The sequence below is a fragment of the Macaca thibetana genome, chromosome 16 (assembly GCF_024542745.1).
Source record: "Macaca thibetana thibetana isolate TM-01 chromosome 16, ASM2454274v1, whole genome shotgun sequence".
Taxonomy (NCBI): domain Eukaryota; kingdom Metazoa; phylum Chordata; class Mammalia; order Primates; family Cercopithecidae; genus Macaca; species Macaca thibetana.
In genome coordinates, this window is record NC_065593.1 from 33,871,724 (window position 1) to 33,887,409 (window position 15,686).

The window sequence follows — 15,686 nt, forward strand, 5'->3', positions numbered from 1 at the left end:
AATGTTTTTACATTTCTGTATTAAAGTAGTCAGGCAAAAACCCTGTCTGGCCTCAAACAGTCCTCAAGTTCTTTCCAATGAAAGGAATATATTAAATTATTTGGCTGCTATGTCAATATATCTTAATTTTGTTGTGTTCAGTATTAATGTGTTTACAGAGGTCACTTTTGTGAGAAGAAATACTCAGTAGTCTCAGGGATAAGGCCTTTGACCTCCAGGTATCACCATAACATAGAAACTGACCTTGTAGCTAGGTGGAGTGGTGTTTGTATATAGGGAGATCCTGTTGCTGCATGCAGACATAAAATTGAGTCTGTGGCATTTGCTGTATTTTTTAGCAAAACTTCATCCCAAATCAGACATGTTAAGGCACCAATAATTTGGCCTGTATATCTTTTTAATTTTTTTCAACTTTTTAACTCCTTGGGTCCAGCAAAAGTATAATCTTAAGCTGGATTTCAACTTTCTCTTCCTCTGTTAGTTTATTTTAAAATAAGTTAAGAATAATAGCTGTGATTAGTAAAGAGGTTATGTCCTTTATATTGACAATTAGGTTATTTTTTCATTGTATATTGCATTCCTGTGATGTAGAATAAAAAATGGGACTAAATCTGGAATCATAACTTTAAAGTTTCTTTTTTACTTACTGAAGTTAGTCAGTACATAACTGTATCATCTTGATTCACTCCAGCATTGTACAGTTCTCCAAAGTACTTACAGATTTTAGCCTGTCTTTCCTGAATCTAAGTGAAACCATCCTCAAAATTGTTTCTCTGTATTTTAATTTTATATTCAGAGTGAGGGAAATTTAAGAAGGTTCAAAAGGCTCCTGGAGTCATAAAAGCATATTCTAGTGCTTTGTTTCTGGTGTGTGTTTATTTAATTTTAACATAAGAGCTGTCCTGTTTTATAATGCAAAGAATTAGCTCTCTTTTTCTAATGAGCTTCTCCAAATATATCTCTGAAATAGTAACTGAAGTTTAGTGCATAAAATGATATGATGTTAGAATTTAATTCATAATATTTATGGAGAGGGATAGGAAGTGAGTCTACTTTTTTATGTAGTATTTGAAATTTTCCATAAGGAGATAAAATCTCTTGCTTTCTTTCTCTCTGTCTCCCTCTTACTACTGCATTTCTCTCTACACTAAGATGAATAGAAACTGTTAGTCATTTGGTGTCCTCCTGTGTTACCACACATTATGAATTTAGATAAAATTCTTATGTTTCCTTTTATAAAAATTTGCTCTCTGTTCTCAGATTTTTGGAGCATTCTGTTGTATTATGAACAATTTAATTATTAATAAGGGAAGTGTTATTAATTTGAGTTATTTTATATGCTTTGAAACAAATGTTAGTTAAGATACTTGTATCATATTATTTACTAGGCTTTGTATCTCAATTCATACCATTCCATTTCTGCCATGGTTTCAAATTCTTTTTAGCATGCCTTGTATTGAAGTGTTCAGAGAGAATAATTGATACTTGTCACACAATGAGTACTAGGTTTTAATTTATTTGTGACATAGTTTCAGACTTACAGAAATGTTCCAAGACTATCCAAAGGAATTCTTGTATACCCAAATTCCCCAATTTTTTTTTTTTTTTTGACATAGTCTTGCTCTGTCTCCCAGGCTGGAGTGCAGTAGTGTGATCTCGGCTCACTGCAACCTCCTCTGCTTCCCTGGTTCAAGCAATTCTCCTGCTTCAGCCTCCCTAGTAGCTGGGATTACAGGTGTGCACCACCACACCCAGCTCATTTTGCCATGTTGGCCAGGCTGGTCTCGAATTCCTGACCTCAAGTGATCCACCTGCCTTGGCCTCCCAAAGTGCTAGTTTTATAGGCATGAGCCACCACGCCCGGCCCCAAATGTTAATAGATCAACTTATTTGCTTTATCATTCATATTCTCTCCCTCTGCCTGAATATACACTAACATGCCATTCACGTTCTCTCCCTCTGCCTGTGTATACACTAACATGTTACGTTTTTCCTAATTGTCTTACAATAAGTTGCAGACTTAGTATACCCTTATCCCTACATACTTCAATGTGTAATTTCTAAAGGCATGGACATTCTCTTATATAACTGTAGTACATTTATCAGAAGAAGTGATCTTGAACGTATTTGATTAGTTTTTTTAATACCACATAATTGTTGTCTACAATGAATTTTCTACTTGTAGCATAGCTTTAGTGTACTACAAATTACCCAACCTACTATTCCTTTTTTGTCTTGCCATCTACTATTTTTTATCCCTTCCTATTAATATAGAGTGCAGTAACTGATAAGACTTTGATGATAGTGGTCAATCATAACTTATACTTGACTGTTGCTAGATGACAAGATTCAATATCCTTAAGCCAGAGGTCCCCAACCCCTGGGCCACAGACTGGTACCAGTCCCTGGCCTGTTAGGAACTGAGCCGCACAGCAGGGGGTGAACAACAGGTGAGTGAGCATCACCGCCTGAGCTCTGCCTCCTGTCAGATCAGTGGCAGCTTTAGATTCTCGTAAGAGTGCAAACCCTATTGTTGTGAACTACACATGCGAGGGACCTAGGTTGCACGCTCCTTATGAGAATCTAATGCCTCATGATCTGAGGTGACACTTCCATGAAACCTGTTCCTGGTGTCACAAAGGTTGGGGAACACTCCTTTAGCCACTCTCTGAAGAGTTTGTTGATTATACTTGGAAACTACTATTGACTTTTCTGATCATTCTTTTACTATAAGTTATCCAAACATTTAATCATAAAGTTTTCAGAATATAATATATGATTTTATTATCTTAAAATTTAACATTTTCACTAAAATACATGTATTTTGCCTTGTTAAAAGTAATATTTGATTTGTGAGAACCAAATATATTCTGTGAATTTTCATTTTTGCCATATGCTGAATTTTGAAGCAGATCTCAGACAATATTTCATCCCATTAGCTTTTATCGTATTAGATTTTAAAGGCTATATTTATTTTATTAAATTTTTTTTTACTATGACAAATTCTTAAGACTGGAGTTAGCTAATTTCCATTAATTATTGACATTAAATTTTATTGTATTTGCTGAGAAATCTGATGGCTCCATTAACGTCACCAGGGTGATGAGCACATGAGAGTGTTCGTTTTCCGTGTCTCTTTTTATTCTGTAAATTCTCATTTCCTCAAGCTTTGATTTTATAAAATTCTTTTCCCAGTATTTTTAAAATAAAATCAACAAGAAGTATGTGACATGGCTTATGTAGAAAGAGAACCCAGAGTGACCCACTTATAGACAGGTAAATTATATTCTGTTTTCAATATACCTGATAATGTAGTTGGTAAAAGTAGGTACTTAGGTTAGATAAGTTTCCACTTGGTCTATGTCCGAGGTATTTTGCACATAGTCATAAAATAACCATAAAGTGTTATATTTCTAAAGTAGAGATTTCTAAAGATTTCTAGGATCCAGTAATTAAATATCCAAACTGAGATAGAAGCCTCAACTTAAACCTTAAGGGGACAAATCGTGTGTTTACCATATTCAACATCTGCCTTCTTATGTTTGCAAATACATATGCCTGAAAGCCTGTGCAGTGTCAGGGACCATCTGTCTCACTGCAAGACGTACATGAGGCCAGTAGAGCTACAAATAGCAGAAGACAGATGTATTTACACCTTCTTGTTCAGTACCTTGAAGCAGCACTTGGAGGTAGTAAGGCCTGTTTTGGCAACAGCTGCTGCTTAACTCTATGACAGTATACATTGATGGAGGTAAAAGAAGTGTTGGAAATTATTTGGCTCCAATAATCACCCATTCAAACAGGCTCTGTTTTCTTTCAGTTTAAGACTGGAGGTTTAAAAAGACCAGGTTATCACATCCATCATGTTCTTATCATATATAAGTAAGAATAGTTCTCCTAATCTTTTACAAGTGAAATTAGGTGCTAAGAGGTTGCTCCATATCTTGGATGTTAGGTTTTTGTAGTAGGGATTTATTAGCAGCATTTCATAGATGTTTGGCATTATCAAGTGAGTGATCAAGTTTTAAAAAATATTTTCTATGTAACGATTCACAAAAAAAGTTCATCAAAGAGCTTACTTTTATCTGCTTAGATCTAAAATTATTTATATATACAAATTATTTTATGGACACAGGCAAAGAACAGTAAATTTCAAAAGGAAGTCATGATAGGTAGTTCCATGGGAATAAAAAATACTAAAATTGAAAATGAAGTTACTTCCTTGCTCGTACTAGGTAGACCACTTTTTGTGAAGTAAACATGGGATGATTTGCTCTCTCGTAGGTTTCCTTTTCTTTAAATGGAAGTAGCTCCTAATTTCTTTCCCCTCCCCATCTTTATATTTACTCATTTCTTTTCTTTTTTTTTTTTTTTTTTTTTTGAGACAGAGTCTTGCTCTGTCAGCCAGGCTGGAGTGCAGTGGTGTGTGATCTCCGCCCACTGCAACCTCTGCCTCCTGGGCTCAAGTGATTCTCTTGCCTCAGCCTCCCAAGTAGCTGGGACTACAGGTGGGTGTGCACCACCATGCCTGGCTAATTTTTGTATTTTTTGTAGAGATTGGGTTTCTCTATGTTGCCCAAGCTGGTCTTGAACTCCTGGTCTTAAGTGATCCAACTGCCTCACCCTTCCAAAGTGCTGGGATTATAGGCATGAACCACCACGCCCGGCCATGTATATTCATTTCTTTGTGACGATTTAGGTGGTTATTAGGAACTTTGAGATGCACCCTGTAGAGGTAGGTTAAGTAATTTAGTGGAAAAAATATTGAATTAGGAGTCTGAGGCCCTGGCTGCTTCTCATCTGGGTTCTACCACCTATTTGCTAGTGTGTCCTAGGTAAATTTCTTCACCTGAAAAAAAAGTTTATATATATGGATTATAATCTTTTATTCTTATCATGTATGAGTTTCTACCAGTTCTTCGATCCCATTTCTGAGTCTCAGGACTGTTGAGCAGCTGTAAGCCAGTGCTGATGAGCACAGGCCCCACTTAGAAAGCATAGATGCTTTTAAATGATATTAAATGGAAGCATTAAATAGCATTTAATCAGACACATCCAGTTGATATTTGTAGACCAAATCTACCATCAGACTTGGCTATGCAAGTAAATGATTTTGGCATATGCTAGGCCTTGCAGAAGTTCTATTCCTTATTTTAATTCAGTTAGGTACACCTTGGCTTATTTACACAGTTTGGCCTGAGCCCTAAACTTTATAGGCAAAGTTTGGAGAACTAAATTGGAAATATTTGGAGAAAGACCCACCAGATAGAGATATAATAGCTTGGGTAATTCCCCACCTCATGTCTCTGCCTTATGTAACTACCAGTTCTTCATAACTAAGCAATGTATGTTCGGTTCCAGATATTAAATAATGGACAACGTATTTTCATTGGAATATATATGAATGTGACTACATATGCAGTATATTTAACATAGTTTGAGTTCCAATTTTTCTGCTAAATCAGTGGAGTACTTAAACCACACCATAGTTCATTGCATGTTATCATAAATCTGGGAATGTTTTTTGGATGATGTCTACTATATACTATATATGTGTGTGTGTGTATCTCTCTCTCTCTCTCTCTCTTTTTTTTTTTTTTTTTTTTTTTTTTGATATGGAGTTTCCTTGCTCTGTAGCCCAGGCTGGAGAGCAGTAGCATGATCTCAGCTCACTGCAAGCTCCACCTCCCAGGTTCACGCCATTCTCCTGCCACAGCCTCCCAAGTAGCTGGGACTACAGGCACCCGCCACCATTCCCGACTAATTTTTTTGTATTTTTAGTAGAGATGGGGTTTCACCATGTTAGCCAGGATGGTCTTGATCTCTTGACCTCGTGATACACCTGCCTCAGCCTCCCAAAGTGTTGGGATTACAGGCGTGAGCCACCATACCTGGCCTATACCATAGTTTTAAAAGTCAGCAGGCATAAATTTCTACAGAAGTTTGACATTATTTATGTTATGTTAATCTCTTTTTTTGCCACATATAACAGAATTTTAACATTATCAATGTTTTTTTTCCTAATGAAAAGTCACCCAGGCTCAAGTGTAGTAGTGTGATTGTAGTTTGCTGTATCTTCAAACTCCTGGGCTCAAGTGATCATCCTGCTTCAACCTCCTGAGTAGCTGGCACTACAGGCAAATGTCACCGCACCCGGCTAATTTTTTTAAATGTTTTGTAGAGATGAGGTCTTGCTATATTGCCCAGGCTAGTCTTGAACTCCTACCCTCAATCAGTCCTGCCTTAGCCTCCCAAAGTGCTGGAATTATAGGCATGAGCTACCATGCCCAGACTGCTAATGAAAATCTTCTAAATCTTGAGTTTGTCATTTAAAATTGGGTATCATGTGTATCTCAAATTAGACACTTGTCTGTTTTAGCTTCGGTTTCCCCTGCAGATCAATAGTTGACTACCAATAATACCATAGGTCTCTTTGGTAGGGAGCAATTAAAATTAATGAAAAATTCAAAGTAGAACTTAAAAATGATATTAGGAATAATTTACTGAGATGCACGTGGGAAATGCGAGTTTACTTCAGTTGTTTTAACAAAGGGCACACAGAATTTAGAAGTCATTAGCATCCCTAGAATTTATTTTTAGAGAAATATGGCTCTGTTTCAATATTTGACAATGTTGTATAGCTTTTTCTCTGCTTCATCTCTGTTTATTACTTTTAATATTTATATAGGCTCATTCTGATGTCTGTTCTGTGGCAGTGCCTGAATTGTCTTAGGACATGATTAATTGAAATTGAACAGATTATAGAGGATTGGAGGATTTCAAATCAAATCTAGTTTTACTTTTTTCTCATATTAAAAAAATTATTCATATTTGCCTTGTTTTCAGCTAGTAAGATTGAAGACTTTGTGGTACCATGTGGCATTCAACAAAATGAGTCAGTTGAATGACTTACATGGTGTTATGGTATATTATAAAACATAATTCTTTCCTATCTTCTGGGAGTCTCCTGAAGAAACCCTTTGAGAACTAATGGTTAGGTCATTTCACGGTGGCCTATACATAAGTCTATAATATTTCTGGATTTTTAGTCTCTTTACCACATTTTCCTGAGATTTAAAAATCAGAATTCAGCTCAGAAGGGGTGTAATTATGACAAATTGAGTAGCTTTTATATGGCAGGATTGTTACGCCTGCTAAAATTTAGTGGTGATTGGAAAACACCAATTATTCAGATTTGAATATAGTAATTTGGGTTGCCTGTGTTAATACAGAGAATATTTCATTCAGTATACACTCCCACTCATATTATCTTTTTTCTTTCCACCCTCATCTCGCTTTAATACAATACTACAGCTGTGAACTTTTGGGAGGGGAGAGGGAAGTCATAGGTGAAGACAGCTGGGTCATGGATTTGTAGTTCGTGACTTTATATTTTCATTCCTTTGCTGCTGAGGAGAGATGAAGCAGGCACATTTCAAAAGAACAGCTGACACTACCCTTACAAAGATAGTAATTACATCAGTCACTATAATTCTTTGGAGTTTGTGGATCTTCTTTTACGTGTATATGGCAGAGGTCTAGCTTGTAGGACTAGGCCAGAGGTGGGTGAGTATAGGTTTTATACATGCCAAGTGTACATGCTAAACCAGGTTCTCACCTTGTCTCTCCAGCCCCCTTTCTCCTTGAGTTCTGTTAGCCACTGAATCCTAGTGTGATTGAAGCAGGATAACTTTAAACTAATACAAGTGGGTCAAATTGTGAATAGTGAACCTTATTGTCTTCAAACTTAACAATGATGTTATTTATTTAGTACAGGCCTGCAAACTACAGTGTCTGGAGTTTTACGGTGCATTTTAGGGTCATGGGACAAGGAAGTCACTGGAGAAATCTTGTTGGCAACATGTTACTGCCTGGAAAGGAAAATCTAGAGTTTTTTTTTTCTTTTTTCTTTTTTTTTAAGTTTCTGTATTTTTCTTTGGCTAACATATATTTCCTTTTTACATAAAAGGAAACCTAAACCTGGAAGAAAGGTATTTACTGACGCTACAGGTAGGGAATATCAGGTGGTCTTTTGAGTATTTCAACACTTGAAGTTTTTGTTTCATTTTTGCTTGTTTGGTTTTTGCAATCAATGGAGAAACCTTTTAAGTAATAAGGACTAAGGTAAACTTCTAAATTCTTTATGATAAATCAGTATGCTGCTGTTCTGGATGAGATGGGAGACTACCCTGAGTAGGTACAATATACACTAAAGAGCAACGTAAGCCTGGATGTTCCAGCTTACAGTCACTTTTGTCAGAATCGTTTGGACAATTTGGTTATTTCAGGTGTCTTTCCTAATTAGGTAAAATTAAGAGAAGTTGTATACTGTGTGACAACAAAAACCTCTTCGTTTTAGAGGTATTTGTAGGCATATAGGAATAGCTTGAACCATTCCTTTTCCTGTCGTTTCAGAAGAGGCTCACTGTTCAGTTGAGAGATTGTACACTTCAAGTAGTTTTAGTTATTTAAATCTGTGTTTGTCAAACTGCAAGCTGAGCTCTAGTAACATTTTGGTTTGGAGGTAATTAGTCATGAAATCATATAAGAAGATTATGGCCAACATTTTTTTTTTTCTTTAATGAAGTAGAATAGAATAAAATGCAATTCTGCCACTGGTTCTGCGGACCAGCAGCATTACTGTTACCTAGGAGCTTATTGGAAATACAGAATCTCAGATCCCAGCCAGATGCACTGTGTTAGAATATGCCTTTATCTGCATTGTAACATAATCCCAACATTAATGTTTATAAAACACTGAAATAAAAAATAGTAATGTTTATTACAAATAATGCATTCATTAAATTATTTATTAAGTAATAGTGTTTATTACAAATAACACACTCATTAAATTATTGCTTCAGTCTTGTTTATGTGTACTCATGCACATACCAGCTTATATCTTAAAATGTATTTCTGTGGGTTCACAGTCAAAAAAGTTTAAAATCTAGTATTTTAAATGTGGATGCTGCCATCGTATTGCTGGGTATGTTCTTATTACTAACTGAGAGAGAGCTATCCTTGCTTGGCACTAGCATCATCTCTAAAATTTTGTTTTATGTTTTATCTGTCCCATTTTTCCTTCTACCTCAGTTTCTTCTGTCTGTATTCCTTTCTTTGTATACAATGCGCTTCAGGCCTCAAAATTGTACTCACTGTTGTGAAAACATTTTTCTCAAGTTTTGCTTTCTGGTCAAATATACTCAGTTTACTAGGAAAAAGTTAAGGCTAATCAGCAGGATTTTTTTTTTTTTTTTTAATTCTAGAACCAATTTTGAAGAAGGAAATACCCACATTTTACCAATGAGCTTTTCTCCTCCGTTTGTAATGGCTTCCAAATGTCAAATGTTACAGTGCCATTTGGTTTGGATGTCATTAAATCACTCAGTTTTCTTTCTGTGCAGATATGCATGGCATATCTTAAATGCTGGGAACAGAATTTTGAGAATAAATATGTATAACATTGAAGTCTTACTTTATATCCCAGTTGTATTTAAAACACGTGATTGTAGCTTTAGTTTACTGTGTGCTAACCTAACCTAGTGCAGACCCGGTAAAGGAAGCTAACCTCTTATACCACTATTAAGAGACATCCTAATTTCCTGGATTATGATCAAAAATAGAGAAAAATTATACTAGTTGTACTTAGTGTTTTTTCCTTTGACCAACAATATACAATTCAACATATAATAAATAAGCAACTTGAAAAATATGTGCCTCTTTCTGTGGTTCTGGGACTGGAACCAGTGAAAAGTGGACAATGTCATGTCAAATTTTTTATCCAGTCTTTTTTAGCTAATTTTAACCATTTTGTGTCACACAGCCACACATTGGTTGCTATTGATCTCACTCTTCTCCATCTGGTTATCCTATTTAACTTATGCTTTGTTTTAAAGGGCTTCAGCAGTGAATTTTATTTTATTTTGACTTAGAAATACTACAGGGGTGCTCCAGAAAAGGGGGAGAAATAGAAAATTTTGAATCCCTAACTCTGAAAATTAAGGGCCTTGTTACTACACATCATTTTGTTCATTGGTTATATCAGACAGTATGTACAGCAGAATTGTAAATGATTACTAATTTTTTAGTTATTTTTATCCATACTCTATAACAGTATGATATACATGTATTTGCTAATGTTAAATGAGTTTTTCTCTAATTTTTTTTGCATTTTTCCCCCTTTTCCATGAAGGCCTTATCTCTTTGGAGCGGGGTGTTTTTCCATAAAAGCTCCATGGTGAGTTCCAGTTCAGTCCCGCATGCCTCATTCATTTGCTGTACTCTCAAAAAGTAATTTGTTTTGTAGTTTTATTTCCAGTTGCATGGCCTGATCACAGATAGATGCACCAAGTTACTGAATAATTTGTAGACGGAACATGAATGTTGATATTTAAGCTTTAGAAAAGTGGTTTTCTTGGTTTCACTTCATTCTTTAAAAAGTAAAAAAAAAACCAAAAAACAGTTGAATTGTTTTTAAATAGAAGAATTCTCTCATAATGCTCATAAATATTACAAGACAAGGCTAATACCCAAGTTTAAAGCTTTGAGTATTATGGCATTAGAAGTTCCCTACATATCATGCATAGCATTTGAGGACATGACTTATTTTGAAATATAAATATATTTAAGGTATACCAAAAGCGCCTTATAAAGTTTTTGTTGCCTTTTGTTTTGTGTTTTTGAATAGTTTAGATATTTAAGAAGCTACGTAATGACAAAATATATATTTTACATAAAACCTCCTAAATAATTTATTATTTTGAATTATTAGCCCATACAAACATTCATAAATAAGCTGCTACCACTGTTTCTTTTCCAGTTTCAGGGAAAAATACCATGTTTCAAAAGAAGCTTCTTTAAATTAGATTATGTTTTTCACTTTTAAGGATATGTTAACCAGTGTGAAGTTTTGAGAAATGTAAGCTATATTAATTTTATCAATTTAGTCAGAATACTGAAAAGAGTTCTGCACATAATATGTGTAGTTCTCATAACTGTTGACTGGGGATTGTTCATACTGTTCTATTACACTAGAAAAAACATTCATTGTTGATATATTCCTATTTATTTGTAATAGTGAAAGCAAAATTCAGATTCAAAAATTCACACTGGAATTATTTATCCTAAATTCCTATGTTAAAAAAAGTATTCTTTTATATTATTTTATATAGTCATCCAAACTCAACTATCCAATATTTTTTTCTCTTGGACAGAAAATAGCTTAAATAGTTCTTTAAGGTTAATTATTATTTGACACAAACTTATTTCAATGTTTATATGCCATAGGAAGATCGGAAAATTTTGTTATCACTTAAGAATAGGTGACATAAAACAAATCAACATAAAATTTTCCTCCTTGAAAACTATAATTAGGCACAGTTTTCAAAACTATTCTAAACAAATTCAGGATATATATGAATATAAATCTCATGAAAGTCAATCTTTATTCATTTTGTTAACCAGATGTCTTCTAAAAACAAATAAGATACACAGATCTTACTTATGAGCCTTCCAGTGATCAGTGAATTTTAAATGCCACATTCAACATATGACAGAATTTCTTTGTAGAGTAAACTTAGAATTAAATTCCATTTTGGGATAAATTCTTCTAAGTACAAAGCAAGGAGTTTTAGTATGTTAATAAAGATTGAAGTTTTGCATAGAAGTAAAAGATGGAATAACAACTGTTGTATGTTAAGTAAGTAAAGCTCATTCCTCCAACAGCTTGTGTGCTCCTCACATTTAAGCAAAAGCACTTGTCAACCAGAAATGATTTGAGGTTGAAACAAGATTAAAAGAGCCAGATTAAAGAAAGGGATATATGAAATATAGTAGACTTTTAAATCATTGCCTGTCTTTTAGAAGACTGCTTTGTGGTTTGTTTGATGCCATCGTTAGCTCACAAGAAACTCATTTTTAGTCACTTATACTAGACTAAAAGGTCCTTCTTTAAAATGTTACTTTCTCAGTGGTGCATGTTTTTTCCATTAAGATCTTAATGAAACCTCAAATTAAGGCAGCAAATGAATATAAATTTGACAACTTCTTCCATGTTGTTTATAAGAGCTCCTTTGTTTTAATAGTTTTTGCTATTTTTCCATGTTATTTAGCATTCAATCTGAGAATGTTTTTATTTACTGTTCTGAAATAAAACATTATGCTAAATAAATATGTTTTTAGTATATCCAGTTATAGGGTAATATAGGTATTTTGGATGAAAAATGAGATTTTAAAATGAAATGTAAATTTTCTACAAACTTTTTATTAGTTTCAAGTTGCAATGTTAACACTTAGCTAAGAATTTGCTTTTGGTATATCCCAATTTCTGCCAGTTCTTTATTCTCCATTAAACAGGTTTAGTCCTTTACATTCATGTACTTTCAGATGAGTCAGTTATAAAATAAAGTCGTTCCCTTTGGTAACAACATAAGCTTGTTCAAAAGTAAACTATGCGTCTTCAACATTTTAGTCACTTTGGACTTCCCTGGTATTATGTGTCGTCTAGGTTAGTTTAACTAGGATATTTGAGTTTGGATGACTATATAAAATAATACAAAAGAATTATACATGTAACATACTTTTTTTTAACGTAGGAATTTAAGATAAATAATTCCAGTGTGAATTTTTGAATCTGAATTTTGCTTTCAATATTATAAATAAATAGGAATGTATCAAGCTCCGAATCTGCATGCAGTATTTAAGCTACTGTTATTTTTGAATTGCTTATCAAAAAATATACATGACAGGTAGACAATGGGTAGTCTATATGAGTATATTTCTTCCTCCTAAAATGTCTTCATATTTTATAGGGGTAAATTTTAAAGAATTACAATTTTCATATTATTTTATAAAGTTTTAACTAGCATTTTCTAAGAGTTTTGATCAAGATATAAACAGTTCATATAAAACTAATCTTGTTCTCTTAATTATTTTAAAATTTTATGATTTTATTTTTTGAAAGGTACAATTTGTATGGAGAGGAGAATTTATTCTTACCTGCCACATTTACAAAAATCTGTTAGACCTTTAAGAAAAATTTATGAAAGAATAGAATAATTTTAGACAGATTATTAATATCTTTAGTTCTTTGAAATAAAATGCTTCCAGTTTTCCCATTTAGGTCTTATTTTAGAAACTAAGATTGAGAATGAGAGAAAACTTCTAAAAGAATATAAAGAATATTTTTTCTTCTTTTATAGAAAGCTGTTATACCACTTGTAATACTTAGATCAATATTTGGTCTTACATTTAAACTGAAACATTGGCTATTCTTTTATGTTTTAAAAATGAAAAGAAACGGTGCTTCTGTCTCATGTTAGCTCCTTCCATGCTTGTGTCCTTCTACACAAGGCACTGGAGCACATTGCTGCTTATCATGCTGTCCACAGATACTTCACATCTGTCCTATTCAGATGGAGATCATTGTCCTGTAGTTTTTAAGCAGATATCGTTAGAATTTTGTACTCTTTTTTTTTTTCTCTTTGCAGTTGAATGTGGAGAAAAAATAGGCCAGAGAAATTCAATATGTTGACCTGGCTGGATTACGTATAAAGCCCAAGGGAAGAAAAATGGGGAACTTCAGTAGCCTTTGCAAATATTTTTGAAGTCCTAGTAATGTTAATATCCCTACAACTTCTTCTGATTGCAGTGAAAATGATTCTTGTTCTATGGTTAGACAGTTAAGCGTTTCCTCACAAGAAATGACAAAGAGTTACACCCCTGATTTTTAATTTAGCATCTTATTTGTTAATTTGGTTATTTGATTTTTTTTGTTTGCTTGTGTGTTTGTTTTTCTTTTGATTACATTGATTTGTATCAGGCTTAGTAAATATGATGTTTTATGATTGTCATTTTTTCTGAGATGCGGAAAGTTGGATTCATTCCGTTTTTCTTTTATTTTTTGCTCAGAAGTTAAGTCAAATTTTTAAAAATTATTGAACATGGGGTTATGTATGAAAAGCTAAGGGTAGTTAAAGGAGCAGGAATTATCAGTAGAAAGGAGTCCATCAGGAGTATGTCTTGTTGTCATGTATAACCATTTTTAAAAAATGGATGAGTCCACGTAATCAATACAGTTAAACTTTTGGGCACCAATATAAATTTAAATATTTTTATATAATTGTATTATTAACTTAATAAATAATTAAATAAATGAGAGAAGGCATCCAGACACCCAGAGAAATTCTTTCTAAACTTGCAAATGTTCTGTAATGAGATTTTTTAAAGACCCCTTTTGGAGGAAAAAGGGAGATGTTGAGAATAAGACAGAAAAAAAGGTTAGCATTGGAGTTCTTTCCTATGAGGATTGGGTCACCTATCTGTAAATTTACGTAATATACAAAGCTAGCACTTTTCTAATACATTCACATATGTATCATTTTTCAATGTTTTATCTTTCCATCAACAAAAGGTTATTTTGTGATAGAAATATTCTAGGTCATTGTGGAAAAGTTCATACGTGGTATGTCACTGGCATATTGCTAGAAAAGCCCTTCTACTTCTGCCAAGCTTTCTTGGACTTTTAAAAACTTAGGATGAAGGGCAGATTGAACCCAAGTTAAAATTTCTAACTTTGAATGTATCCCATAGAAGATATTTTATTCATAACACTCTTTTTATTAGATTATTTCTCCTTTTTATTCCTCTGCAAATCTTAAAGACACGCACATATTTTTATGCTTTTATTTTGCTGAAATACCACAATCATTCCAGATTATAGATTGATGATAGAAATAACTTGATATGAATGTGTTTACCCAATATGCTTCATACCCAACACACAACACTATGTTATGTAGCAGATAGCAAGTTATTTTCAGGGTGAAAACTCCTTTGACGCCTTAATAAACACAGACTTTTACTAATGGAATTTAAGGCCCTATGAGAGGAAAAAAGAAATGATGAAATATAAGAATAAAATGATAATTCTTTACTGAAATTAAGCATAGTTTTACTATAAAATACTTATTCTCTTTAGGAGTTACTGAGCTTATGTAAAAATAACACTGTGTTGATGCTTTTTACTTGTGTGTTCCAAAACAGAATTATATGTAACTTATAGATGTATAAGAGATTTTAGCTTTTGACATGAGCTGATTAGACTGTAAGCTAGTAAACATACAAAGAATATTGTTTGTATGTCAAGAAACTAAATTGACGTCCTCTCTTTTTTTTTTTTTTTTTTGAGACGGAGTCTCGCTCTGTCGCCCAGGCTGGAGTGCAGTGGCGCGATCTCGGCTCACTGCAAGCTCCGCCTCCCAGGTTCACGCCATTCTCCTGCCTCAGCCTCCCGAGTAGCTGGGACTACAGGTGCCCGCCACCATGCCCGGCTAATTTTTTTTTTTTTTTTTTTGTATTTTTAGTAAAGACAGGGTTTCACCGTGTTAGCCAGGATGTTCTCGATCTCCTGACCTTGTGATCCGCCTTCCTCGGCCTCCCAAAGTGCTGGGATTACAGGCATGAGCCACCGTACCCAGCCTATTTTTCTACTTTTTATTATCATGTTAGAAAGTTTGCCATCTGGCCTGGAAGCAACTATTTTTAAGTCTGTTTAGGATGCATACTTCAGAGGGACCATATTTTCTCTTAAGAAGAGGCATGCTCACTTGTTACCACATGATTTAAAAACAACAACAATGACATCCAGTAATTTGCAAAGAGCTTTGAGTTTGTCCCATTGAAGCTTG

The 15,686-nt window shown here is 33.9% G+C and overlaps 1 protein-coding gene across 9 annotated transcripts in view; it reads left to right on the plus strand.

Annotated features, from left to right (window-relative positions):
- BCAS3 (BCAS3 microtubule associated cell migration factor) overlaps positions 1-15,686 on the plus strand; it is a 707,133-nt gene that overhangs the window by 323,864 nt on the left and 367,583 nt on the right. For 5 of the 9 annotated variants that reach the window (XM_050764587.1, XM_050764586.1, XM_050764591.1 and 2 more), the window contains exon 17: positions 10,193-10,237. The exons of the other annotated variants lie outside the window; for them this stretch is intronic. In XM_050764587.1, the coding sequence (XP_050620544.1) occupies positions 10,193-10,237 (45 nt within the window). The remainder of the gene's footprint in view (positions 1-10,192; positions 10,238-15,686) is intronic. 9 annotated transcript variants of the gene reach the window in all.